General features: G+C 43.1%; 1 protein-coding gene across 1 annotated transcript in view; it reads right to left on the bottom strand.

The window, feature by feature from the left end:
• Nucleotides 1-13,690, bottom strand: part of gnl3l (guanine nucleotide binding protein-like 3 (nucleolar)-like) — a 51,661-nt gene that overhangs the window by 22,323 nt on the left and 15,648 nt on the right. Inside the window, exons 7-9 of the mRNA XM_039775059.1 lie at nt 12,938-13,041; nt 10,782-10,926; nt 6,959-7,046 (exon numbers count right to left, since the gene is read on the bottom strand). Of these exons, the coding sequence (XP_039630993.1) occupies nt 6,959-7,046; nt 10,782-10,926; nt 12,938-13,041 (337 nt within the window). The remainder of the gene's footprint in view (nt 1-6,958; nt 7,047-10,781; nt 10,927-12,937; nt 13,042-13,690) is intronic.

Here is a 13,690-nt window from a genome sequence, read left to right as displayed (position 1 = left end):
CTTGACTATGATGTCTCAAACTTTTGCAGCCAGGAAACCATTAAACGGGTGGCTGCCCCAAACCTTTTCACGCCTCAAGTCTCTACTTATTACAGTGGCGTAGTCGGCAGGATGGTGTCCCTGAAGAACCCGGGACACGACCTTACAAGGAACCAGGTGGGTGAGTACCGGGGCCGAGTTTCGGGGCGGGGAGTGCGCCGGAGGGTCAGGAAGGACGCGGTGCAGGCTCTGCTCCACGAGCATAACCCGGGGCTACCAACCCATCTCGTGGAGAAGGTAGAGGGGACCCACAGGCGTGGGCTGGCTTCTGGGGAACACACACGAGTGGCTCAGTATGCTTTCCTGGGCAGGAAAGCCGAGCCGCCCATCGGGACCAAGGTCCCTGTTAATGATGGGTTATCCCCAGGCCAGCAGGTAAAGAAATATTAAACTGGGAGTTTAACCCAGTAAAGGGCTGTCAGAGCAGGCTATGGCTCTCTGGCAACAGGTGGGGAGTGGCTACGCCATTTGATTAAGCCCCTTACAAATAGTGCAGCAAGTGGCCTGTTTTTGCTGCTACAACACCTACCCCAGGAATTTGCCCAGCCGCCTGGGGCTTAATTCCATTCAATGGACGAGCTACTACAGCTCCTAAAACCCAGAGGCCGGCTGTGAAACCTGGGAGGGCAGAACAGCTGCTTTGTGGACTACCCGGGAGTTATGTCCCACTAAAGCAGTCCCTTCCACGCAATCCAGAGCCTGTTCCGAAGTCGCCGGGCCGCCTGGCTTGCGACCTGTCGGGGAACAAGGCGGACCGTAGGGGACAATGGCGGGGTTGTTTGTGTGCCCTTAGCAATCCCTGGCGGATAAACATACGGGAGAGCTTATTATTAATGGACATAGGGTAACAGCGCTGTTTGATTCCGGCAGTAACGTGTCTGTCGTTGCTCGCCGTTTTGTTCTACCGCAACAATGGATTAAGAAAAAGACCAGTCTAAAATGTATACACGGAGATATCCGCCGTACAATACCGCCCGGTGTTACGTGTGTCTCGGAGGAACCCTTCGCGGCTTACGTGGCGGTACACCCGGATCCTCCGCTTCCGTAATCCTCGGGCGGACTGGTCTGACAGTAACGCTGTAGTTTAGAAAGCATTCCCGAAAAGCTTTTGGCCTCGTTATAGATGATAAAGACTCATCTCAAGCTGCTTCCACACCGTGTAATCAGCCGACAGGGAGTGGGCGGTAGGCCAAGAGAGTGACGAAGATACTCCCGGACCGTCGCGGGCTACTACGTCATCCACTAGCGCCCGGCAGCGGGAGGATTCTCCGCCCCTTGAGGTCAGACCGACCCGCTCTCTGAGTTGCACTTTCAGTTTAGAGCGACTCGCTTCTTTCAAGAGAGAACAGTGGAATGACGACTCTCTGAAGCACATAAAGAATGCAGTGGTTCTCGTTAACGCCAACGACGCGCATTTGCCCATGCCACAGGGACCTCACTTTGTCATGGATAATGAATTATTGTATCGGGTTGCTGAACATGAGGGAAGGTCCGGAAGTTGTTGCTAGTCCCGCTGACCTACCGGCGGCAGGTTTGCGAAGTTAGCCCACTCTCACCTTCTTGGAGGCCATCTCGGCTCCGATAAAACATTAGAGCGCATTAAGCTCCGCTTTTTGGCCGGGATTAATGAGGAGGTTCGCCGCTTTTGCATTTCCTGCCGGAGTGTCAACTGCGGCAAATTCCTAGGAAGGACCGTGCTCCTCTGATTCCCCTTCCCTTATTGACGTTCCTTTGACAGGATTGGGGTGGATATAGTAGGACCCTGGAGCCCTCAGCCCGAGGATATAAATATATACTCGTCCTCGTGGATTATGCAACCCGATTCCCTGAAGCCGTTCCATTGCGCGGCTACCACTAAAAATATTGCACGGAACTAGTAGGAGTCTTTTCACGGGTGGGCATTCCTAGAGAAGTCCTGACGGACCAAGGAACGCCTTTCACCTCGGAAACGCTCAAGGAGACTGCCAAGTTACTGAAAATAAAGCATTTAAAACCTCGTGTATCATCCTCAAACCGATGGGCTAGTGGAGAGATTCAATCAAACTCTCAAGCAAATGCTACGTAAGGTAGTCAGCAAGGATGGGAGGAATTGGGACCAACTCCTCCCCTTGTCCTCTTTGCCTACGGAAGTCCTCAAGCCTCTACGGGTTCTCTCCCTTTGAATTACTATACGGAAGACAGCCCCGGGGCTTATTAGATATTTTAAAAGAGGGCTGGGAAGGGGAGGCACAGCCCTCCACTAACATTTTGGAGTATATCGCCCAATTGCGCGATAGATTTGATGTAATAAGACCTATACTAAAAGTCATATCGAGGAGGCACAATCAGCACAGGCCCGCCTGTATGACCGTGTACGACTCTCCGGGAGTTCCAACCGGGGGATCGCGTCATGGTATTGGTTCCTACTTCACACTCTAAACTGCTCGCACATTGGCTAGGCCCCTCCAAATTAAGGAGAGGAAGGGATTGGTGACTATTTGGTGAAACAGCCCAATCGCCGACCAGCTGAGCGAATATATCATGTAAACCTGCTGAAACCGTGGAAGGAGAGGGATCCCGATCCCTCCTCCGACAGCCCTGCTCTCTTCGCGAAGTAAGTGCCCTTAATTTCGCGAACAGCTATCTCCCAGACAGAGACAGGAGCTCAAGCAGCTATCCGCCGGTCCCAGAGGTGGTAAGTGAACACCAGGTCGGACCTCTCTGATTGCGCACGACATATTGACTGACCCGGGGGTGATCGTCCGTGAGCGACCCTACAGACTCCCGGAGGCAAAGAAAGTAGAAGTGGAACTGGAAATCAAGCGAATGCTGGCACTAGGAGTGATCGAGGAAAGTAGTAGTCCCTGGTCCAGCCCCATCGTCTTGATTGCTAAGCCTGACGGCAGTTGGAGGTTTTGCAATGACTTCCGTCGGCTCAACCAAGTTTCCGATTTGATGCTTATCCCATGCCTCGCGTGGACGACCTCCTCGAGACTGGGACCAGCCAAATTCTTGACTACACTTGACATGACAAAGGGGTACTGGCAGGTTCCTTTAACGGAGTCCGAAGGAAAAACGCGCTTAGCACTCCTAGCGGACACTGGCAGTATCGTGTCCTTCCATTCGGGTTACACGGCCCTGCGACTTTTCAGCGTCTGGTGGACAAAGTGCTCCGGCCCCATAACTCGCTCTGTGCTGCCTATCTGGATGGCGTTGTCATCTATTCCAGCACCTGGAAGGAGCACATACAGCAGGTCACAGCAGTATTACGGACATTGGGAGAGGCGGGCTCGCATCAACCCCAAGAAATGTTACTTGGGTTGAGGAAGCCAAATATTTGGGCTACCTAGTGGGCGGGGTACTGTGAGGCCACAGTGTTCCAAGTTGCAAGCCATAATGGCCTGGCCCGTCCATAAACCAAGCGGCAAGTCCAATCCTTTCTCGGTTTGGCGGGTACTACCGCCGGTTTGTGCCTCGCTTCTCCGAGAGGCGCCTTGACCGACTTGACAAAGAAAAGAGCTCCTAATACGGTGGTATGGTCTGATAAAGCGGGGCTGCATTCAGTGACTTAAAAGGGCTCTGACTTCAGCACCTATCTTAATCTCCCCTAACTTCTCTCTCCTTTTGTCCTCCAGACGGACGCTTGGACACAGGCTTGGGAGCCGTGTTGAGCCAAAGCGTCGGCGGTGTTGAACACCCGTTATGTACCTGAGCCGGAAACTGTTGGACGGGGAGACCAGGTACGCGGCGGTGGAGAAGGAGGCTCTGGCGATCAAATGGGCGGTGGCGCAGCTGCGGTACTACCTCTTGGGTCGCGTGTTCACTCTGGTGACGGATCATGCGCCTTTAAAGTGGATGGCCCTTCACAGGGAGTCAATCCAGCGGTCACGAGGTGGTTTCTTGACCTGCAGCAGTACAAATATACGCTCGTTCATCGACAGGGGTCCCTTCATGCCAACGCCGATGCCCTCTCCGGGCCCACGACCTCTCGGTGCAGGTCGCCCGACCCGGCGGGTCTGGGCTGAGGGGGGAGTCTTGTCACACACGTGTGCATGGGAAGCAGCTGAAGGGCTTAGACAATACTGTTTATACATCTGCCCAGGGGCGGGTACGCTGACGCTCTTTCTGAGTTCTCTGCAGGTCTTACCCGGGAAATCCCACCAGGAGCCGCCATTTCCAGGAAGGACACACCACCTCGGTTCCGGCCCCAAGAATGAGGTCACTTCGGTTCCGGCCCCAAGGGTGATGTCACTTCCAGTTCCGGCCCAGAGGACGACATCATTTCCGCCCTCTGAGCTATAAAGCTCACTGCCTTGCTTAGGCAGGCAGTTCTGTTTTGGACTCTGTTGTGTAAACTTGACTATGATGTCTCAAATGGTTTGCAGCCAGGAAACCGAATTAAACGGGTGGCTGCCCCAAACCTTTTCACGCCTCAAGTCTCTACTTATTACAGCGCGTACATACTTAGTGCATCCCCTCTCGGGAATCGAACCTCGGAAGTCAGCGCTAGAGGCGAAGCCTCTACTATTGTGCCACGGCGTGCAGTTTGTCTGTTTGAGCGTAGCAGTGTAATTCGGTTTTTGTTCAGCACTCTTTGGAACTGTTGCTTTTTGTCTGCGCTCGTCCAGTTCACGTGAGCCACTGAATATGGTTTTATATGTCACTCACTCGCTTCTAATTGTTTCGCTGCCTTCTTAATTATATAATGCATGTTTTCTTCAGCGCTTTTTGTAGCTCTTCCTGGTTTTCTACATAATGCGTGATTACGGGAGAGGCGTGATGATGTCACACGAAACTCCGCTCCCCACGGCTTCGAGCTCAACTCCATTACAGTAAATGGAGAAAAATAGCTTCTAGTTATGACCATTATGCGTAGAATTTCGAAATGAAACCTGCCCAACTTTTGTAAGGAAGCTATAAGGAATGAGCCTGCCAAATTTCAGCCTTCTACCTACACGAGAAGTTGGAGAATTAGTGATGAGTCAGTGAGTCAGTCAGTGAGGGCTTTGCCTTTTATTAGTATAGATAAACCAGTAAAACAGCTCGAGAATTTAAATAAATCTTCTCACCTTTAAACAAAACAAAGGATAATATAACATTCTTAAACCAAATTATTACAGTTTAATGCCAAGGGGGCTAGTCCCTGACAAGACAACTGTCCATTGCAGGGACAACTCACTTGGGGCTAATTTCCAATTAACAGCAGCAACTGCACATATCTGGGAAATGTAGGATGAAAACAGGACTACCAAAAGGAAAATCCAGGCACACACAGGGAAAATTTCTTGATCCTAAACTTCCAACCCAAAAACAAAGCACTGAACTTAAAACTGTGAAAAGCTACAACACTACCAAACACAATGACATTAAAACTCTCTGAAATTACATTTATTATTTCAATTATTATATTATTTTTCAGCATTAACATTTTTGTTGATTCATTACAGAACAGTCTAACAGCTTGTACTTTTTCTGTTGTCTATTATCAAATTTTTGATTGTGATTAAATGCCTTTACCATTAAAAGGGTCAACAATAGGCTTCCTAGATAACACTCTGTGTTGAGTAAATCTTTTTGTCTTACAGGCATTCACAGCTTGCATTTACGTGATGTATTTATTCATTTAATAGGACACTTAACATGAGTGAAAACAAATAATATAGTATTTACTGAGTTCAGCAAATTCATGGATAGAACAAATGAAAGAGTGAGTAGTTTCCAAAATGGAATAAAGCAGTTAAAAAATAGAGATTAAAAGTTTAGGCATTAGAAACCAATAATTTACTTAAAGTATTTTTACTTTACCTATCCATCTATCTTCCTAACCCTCCAATCCAGAGCATAAGAACATAATAAACTTGACAAATGAGAGGAGACCATTCAGTTCATCAAGTTTGTTTGTTTAGCTAATAACTAAGCTGTCCCAGTATCTCATCTAGATTCTTCTTAAAGGTTGTCAGGATTTTTTACTTCAACTAATTGTCTCAGTAGTTTGTTCCAGATTCCCACAACTCTTTGAGTAAAGAAGTGTTTCCTGGGTTCAGTTTTTTAATTCACTTCCCCGTAATTTCCACTGATATCCTTGAGCACATAATTGACCCTTAAGTTGCAAGAATGTTGCTGAATCTAATATCAATGCCTTTGAGGATTTTAAATATCTGGATTAGGTCCTCTTACACTCACCTCTGTTCAAGACTAAACAGGTTTAATTCTCTGAGACTGTCACAGTAGGATTAAGTTCTGTGATGCATATAGTTGCTCTCCTCTGCACAGCTTCAAATGCTGCTATATCTTTCTTATACCATGATGACCAGAAATGCACACAATACTCCAGAAACTGCAAAATGCTAAAGCTGTATTCAACCACAAAATAGTTTATACTTTTAAAAGGATTAAATTATTGTTTTATTATAAAGGTAATGGGAGGAAGTAAGGCAGGCCATGACTTTTATAGTTGTCTGTTCTAATACCTATTCATTTAGCATTTTTTTGTATAATTAGTTGTATAAATAAAAGTGATGCATCATGCTGAGGATAACAGTTGTAAGGTGGACCGGGGCAGTGAAGTCTTTTTCAGCTTAAGTATCAGTTACTTCACTGATCACTGCTTACCTTCATGAATACACTTGATAAATATTGTATACAGTAACTCTAAAAGTTATATTTTTTATACTTATCAATATATTTATTTTAGTGGTTGCAGGTAAATTTCCAAAATCAGAAGTTATTTAAAAAAATGCCTGACCCAAGCTAAAAATAACTTTTATGGTAGAGTTCTATTTTTATATTTTGTTAGGAATACAACATATTTTGTGTAAATTTTTGTACAAGTTTTCATGTAAATTTCTTACACATTTTTACCATTTTATCATACATTTGGACTGTCATATGCAATATTGCATCTTTGAGGTGCAAAAAGCTGCACAGACCACTTTCTTACTTTGTAACACCAGGCGTGGCTCCAACATTGCATGCGCGTGCCCTCTTCAGGCTGTTTATCAGACTGCTCTTTCCCACATTAGGAAATCCTACCCAGAAACAAAAAAAACACTGTTACCACGAATTGCTGATTTAATGTTAAGGGATAAGAATAAAAAAAATATGTAAAAATTATATATACATAAGTATATATATACTCAGCAAAAAAAGAAACGTCCTCTGACTTTCAACTGTTTTTACTTTCAGTAAACTTAATGTGTAAATATTTGTATGAACAGTAAAAGAGTCAACACCATAAGACAAACTAAAAATGTTTCACAGTGTGTCCCTGAATGAAGGGAGGCTCAAAATCAAAAGTACCAGTCAGTATCTGGTGTGGCCACCAGCTGCCTGAAGTACTGTAGTGCATCTCCTCCTCATGGACTGGACCAGATTTGTCAGTTCTTGCTGTGAGATGTTACCCCACTCTTCCACCAAGGCACCTGCAAGGTCCTGGACATTTCTGGGGGGAATGGCCCTAGCCCTCACCCTGTGATCCAACAGGTCCCAGACGTGCTCAATGGGATTGAGATCCGGGCTCTTCCACTGCGAGGATAATCAGCTGTCCTTCCTGTCTCCCTGTAGCGCTGTCTTAGGCATCTCACAGTGCGGACATGGCAATTTATTGCCCTAGCCACATCAGCAGTCCTCATGCCTCCCTGCAGCATGCCTAATGCACGTTCACACAGATGAGCAGGGATCCTGGGCATCTTTCTTTGGGTGTTTTTCACAGTCGGTAGACAAGTCTCTTTAGTGTCTTGCGTTTTTAGAACTGTGACCTTAAATGCCTACTTTCTGTAAGTTGTTAAGGTCTTAACGACCATTCCACAGGTGCATGTTAATTAATTGATTATGGTTAATTGAAAATGCATGGAAAACATTGTTTAAACCTTTTACAATGAAGATCTGTAAAGGATTTTTAAAACATTATTGTTGAAATACACAGTCCTGAAAAAGGGACGTTTCTTTTTTTGCCGAGTATATATATATATATATATATATATATATATATATATATATATATATATATATATATATATATATATATATATATATATAAATGGTTTTTGCTTTACTATTTTATGTAATCACCCTGCTATACACAAAGACATCTACTTGACATAATAAAAGAAAAAAAAATCATCAAATATTAGTTTTTTCCTTCTTTAAAAAAATATTGAGACATTCATCACCAATATTTTTAGCCAACAGGGAGCTGGGGAAAATTGGGCTACTGTTGACCAAAGAAAAGGTGTGTCCAGAGGCAGGAGTACAGGAGGAAAGGTAGGAGAGTGAAGTGAGGGTAGGAACTTTGAATGTTGGCAGTATGACTGGTAAAGGGAGAGATTTATCCGATATGATGGAGAGAAGGAAGGCTGATATATTGTACATGCAAGAGACCAGATGGAGGGGGAGTAAGGCCAGATATAACGGAGGTTTGTTCAAATTGTTCTGCCATGGTGTAGATGGGAGGAGAAATGTGGTAGGGATTTATCCTGAATGAACAGTATGTCAAGAGTGTTTTGTAGTTAAAAAGAGTGTCAGACAAAGTGGTGATTATGAACCTGGAAATTGAAGGTGTGATGATGAATGTTTTCACTGCATATGCCGTGCAAGTTGGGTTTCCAATGGATGAGAAAGGAGATTTCTGGAGTGAGTTGGATGAAGTGGTGGAGAGAGTACCCAAGTGGTGATTGGAGCGGATTTCAATGGACATGTTGATGAAAGGAACAGAGGGGATGAAGAGGTTGGTAGGTATGGTGCCAAGGTGAAAAATGCATATGGTCAGACGGTAGTGGATTTTGCAAAAAGGATGGACATGGCTGTGGTGAATATGTATTTTAAGAAAAAAGAGGAACACAGGGTGACATACAAGAGTGGAAGAAGATGCACACAGGTAGATTATATCCTATGCAGGAGGGTCAGTCTGAAGGAAATTGGAGACTGCAACGTGGTGGCAGGGGAAAGCATAGGTTAGTGGTCTGTAGGATGATGTTGGATATCAAGAAGAAGAGGAGAGTGAGGACAGAGCCAAGGATTAAATGATAGAAGTTGAAAAGGGGAGACTGTAAGGTGGAATTCAGGGAGGAGGTAAGACAGGCACTAGGTGGCAGTGAAGAGTTACTAGATAGCTGGGCAACTACAGCGAGAGACAGTTAGAAAGGTGCTTGGTGTGACATCTGGACAGAGAAAGGAGCACAATGAAATCAGGTGGTGGAATGGGGAAGCACAGGAGAGTATACAGAGGAAGAGGTTGGAGAAGAAGAAATGCGATAGTCAGAGGGATGAAGAACATAGACAGGTGTATAAGGAGATAAGGTGTAAAGTGAAAAGAGAGGTGGTGAAGGCTAAAGATAAGTGTATAGCAAGCTGTATGTAAGGTTGGAAACTAAGGAGGGAGAAAATGACTTGTACCAATTGGCAAGACAGAGGGTCAGAGCTGGGAAAAAGAAGCAGCAGGTTAGGGTGATAAAGAATAATGATTGAAACATATTCACAAGCAAGGAGAGTGTGTTGAGCAGATGGATAGAATACTTTGAGAGGTTGATGAATGAACAGAATGAGAGAGAGAGAGAGAAAAAGTTGGATGATGTGGAGATAGTGAACTAGGAAGTGCAATGGATTAGCAAGGAGGAAGTAAGGACAGCTATGAAAAGGATGAAGAATGTGAAGGCTGTTGGTTCCAATGACATACCTGTGGAAGCATGGAAGTGTTTAGGAGAGATGGCAGTGGGGTTTTCAACCAGATTGTCTGATGCAATCTTGGAAACTGAGAGGATGCCTGAGGAGTGGAGAAGTGCACTGGTACCAATTTTTATGAGGGAGGGTGATGTGCAAAACTGTAGTAACCACAGTGTTTTGGGAAAGAGTAGTGGAAGCTAGGTTAAGAAGGGAGGTGATGATTAGTGAGTAACAGTATGGTTTCATACCGGGAAAGAGCACCACAGATGCAATGTTTGCTCTGAGGGTGTTGATAGAAAAATATAGAGAAGGCCAAAAGAAGTTGCATTCTGTCTTTGTGGACATAGAAAAACCATATGACAGGTTGCCTAGAAAGGAGTTGCAGTATTGTAGGTGGAAGCCAAGAGTGGCAGAGAAGTATGTAAGAGTGGTACAGGATATGTATGAGGAAATTGGGACAGTGATGAGGTCTGCGGTAGGAGTGACAGATGCGTTTATAGTTGAGATGGGATTACATCAGGGATCGGCTGTGAGCTCTTTCTGATTTGCTATGGTGATGGACAGGTTGACAGAAAAGATTCGACAGGAGTCACAATGGACTATGATGTTTGTGGATGACATCGTGATCTGAAACGAGAGTAGGTAGCAGGTCGAGGAGACCCTAGAGAGGTGGAGGTATGGTCTAGAGAGGAGAGGAATGAAGGTCAATAGGAACAAGACAAAGTATTGAGCAAAGGCTGTGAATACTTATGTACATGTGATTTGCCAGTTTTTTTATTTTTAATAAATTTGCAAAAACCTCAAGTAAACTTTTTTCAAGTTGTCATTATGGGGTGTTTTGTGTAGAATTTTGAGGAAAAAAATGAATTTAATTCATTTTGGAATAAGGCTGTAACACAACAAAATGTGGAAAAAGTGATGCGCTGTGAATACTTTCTGGATGCACTGTGTATATATATATATTTGTATTATATATATGCATTTGTATATACAGAAATGTCTATAAATAAAGAAAAGCTGTGATTACAATTATTATTAAAAAAATTAAACTACTAGCCCTATACATCTCACATACATCTCACATTTTATTTACTCTGACTTACCAACCACACCGACAGTTATAGCAGTCTTTAAATCTTGATTTCGGCAGTAGTTGCCCAGTAATTTCATGAGGCAGTTTGCTCCAATGCAAGCACTGCTGCTTAAAAGATCTGAGCTGGCTTGAGTCACTGGAACATTACTTTGTTGCTGAAACATAAATAATTTTTTTCAGACAGCATGTATAACATTTATTACAAATTAAAAAAAAATATATATATAAATCTATAAATAAAAGAACAGGATATGTTACTTTTCCATTTCAATGAGGGCTGCATGGAAGATTATGCAATACAAATCTGTATTTCATGTAACTTATTATAAAATTATTTTAACATGTGTATCCAATATGTGATAAGATAACTATGTGTGGCGCTCCGGTTTCCTCCCACAGTCCAAAGAAATGCTGGTTAGGTGGACTGGCGATTCTAAATTGGGCCTAGTGTGTGCGTGTGTTTGTGTGTGTCCTGCGGTGGGTTGGCACCCTGCCCAGGATTGGTTCCTGCCTTTATGCCCTGTGTTGGCTGGGATTGGCTCCAGCAGACCCCAGTGACCCTGTGTTCAGATTCAGCAGGTTGGAAAATGGATGGATGTATAACTATGTGTATTTTCCTACATAATCTCTTTCTACTTTAACAACAATGGAGCAATGAAAAATCAGTGCATGTATCCCCATGCTTGAACTAATCAGAACCCTACACTCATAGCCATGTCTTCAATAACTGCTTGGGTTTTCTCACAACACAAATTTAATGAAGTCCAGTGACTAGCACTGATTTTATCGACAACACTCTTTAGCCAAAACATCTAAAAATAAAGGCACATGTTGAGGTCAGAAATATATATGACAGTAAGCTGACATTAGGTACACGTTAAAGATCTGAGGGACATTGATAAAGGCTAGATTGTTATGTCTTGATAACTAGGTCAGAGCATTTCCACAATGGCAAAGCTTGTGGGGTACTGATGGCCAGCCGTGGTGTGCACCTATCAATAGTTGTCCATGGAGGGAAAAACAATGAACTGCTATTAGTTTGTTTGGTGGCCAAGACTCATCAAATGCTAGAGGTAAACAATGGCTACACCTTCTGGTACAAACAGATGAGCTACTGTGGCACAAATTGCATAGGATTTTAATGATGTTTGCAGGACTAATATGTCATGATACACAGTGTATCAAACTGTATTGCATATGGGACTGCATAGCCACAGGCTAGTCACACTACCCATGCTAATCTCTATTCACCATCAAAAGCACCTACAATGGATATACAAGCATCAGAACTGGACTGTAAATCAATGAACGAAGGTTCACCTGGGCCAGTTTTGCTGCATCTGGGCCAGGACGGCTTGCCTTCATTGATGGAGCAATGACTTCTGAATTATATCAGAAAATTCTAAAGGAAAATGTCAAGACATCTGTCCATGAACTGAATCTCAAGAGAAGGTGGGTCATGCAGCAAGACAACAACCCTAAGCACACAAGTCGTTCTACCAAAGAATGGTTAAAGAAGAATAAAGTTAATGTTTTGGAATGGCCAAGTGAAAGTCCTGACCTTAATCCAATCGAAATGTTTTGGAAGGACCTGAAGCGAGCAGTTAATGTGAGGAAACCCACCAACATCCCAGAGTTGAAGTTGTTCTGTATGGAGGAATGGGCTAAAATTCATCCAAGCCGGTGTGTAGGAATGATCAAAAGTTACCGGAAACGTTTAGTTGCAGTTATTGCTGCAAAGTGGGGTCACACCAGATACTGAAAGCAAAGGTTCACATACTTTTGCCACTCACAAATATGTAATATTCAATCATTTTCCTTAATAAATAAATTTTATATTTTTGTCTCATTTGTTTAACTGGTTTCTCTTTATCTACTTTTAGGACTTGAATGAAAAATCTGATGATGTTTTAGGTCATATTTATGCAGAAATATAGAAAATTCTAAAGGGTTCACAAACTTTAAAGCACAACTGTAGCTAGATATGTAGGGAGAGAGTGAATGAACCAAGTAGTTTTTACCTACTGTTAAAAAATGTACCCAAATGAAAACATTAGGACAGAATAATTTTTCTGAATTCTAAAGAGGATTTGTGTCTTGTGATACTTGATTATCAACAAAAATAATATATGCAGCTCTTAAATTAGACCAAGGAGTGTGACTCACCAAGTTTCTGCTCTGTTGCTGTGTGGATGCTTTAAAAGCTACTGTAGGGAACTCATTTCGGAGATATTTAAGCCACTTCTCCACAATATCCTTAGACACCAGATCTAAGAAAATAAAACAAAATGTCACACCTTTACAGAATCATTTGCTTTGTATCATTGCTGCTGGCAGAATTCATTACATTCTAAAACAATTTTAAACTCCATTCAGGGAGAAATCTGTGGCTGCTGGTCATTCACTTTACCAATTTATTAGTCACAGCTTACAATCGTCCTTTATTTCAACTTTCTTTATAACTAGTCAAATTACACCTGCTCTCATTCTGTTGTCTTGGGCATTGACTACAGCATGTGTGGTGCTTTAAACCAATAGACTGATGCATAATGTCCTTTGTGTTACTTTTCTCAGAAAGTTTGAATAGATGTGTATTTATGTCATAGCTTTCACTTCAAAGGAGCCAATTAACTTATTTTCAATTTAACCCTTCATCTTACATTTTAACCCTTAAATACTCCTATAAACAAGCAGTTGAAACAAGCGTGAATGCCTATTGAGGAAAATTTTACAGTGTCCTTATTTAAAAAAAAAAAAAACAGGAGCTTAAAAACAAATAAAACTTCAGCATTTCTGCCTAACGTCTCTAACAGCATCTGCTATTAATCAAACGGTTGAAAAGACGCTAATGATTCATACTACATGGAAAACATTATTGTGAAAGACAACCTTAAGACCAAGCTTAAGCAACAGACCAAA

Source organism: Polypterus senegalus, chromosome 13 (assembly GCF_016835505.1).
Source record: "Polypterus senegalus isolate Bchr_013 chromosome 13, ASM1683550v1, whole genome shotgun sequence".
Lineage (NCBI taxonomy): Eukaryota > Metazoa > Chordata > Cladistia > Polypteriformes > Polypteridae > Polypterus > Polypterus senegalus.
The sequence above is the reverse complement of the archived record's forward strand: the minus strand, read 5'-3'. Positions and strand labels throughout refer to the sequence as shown.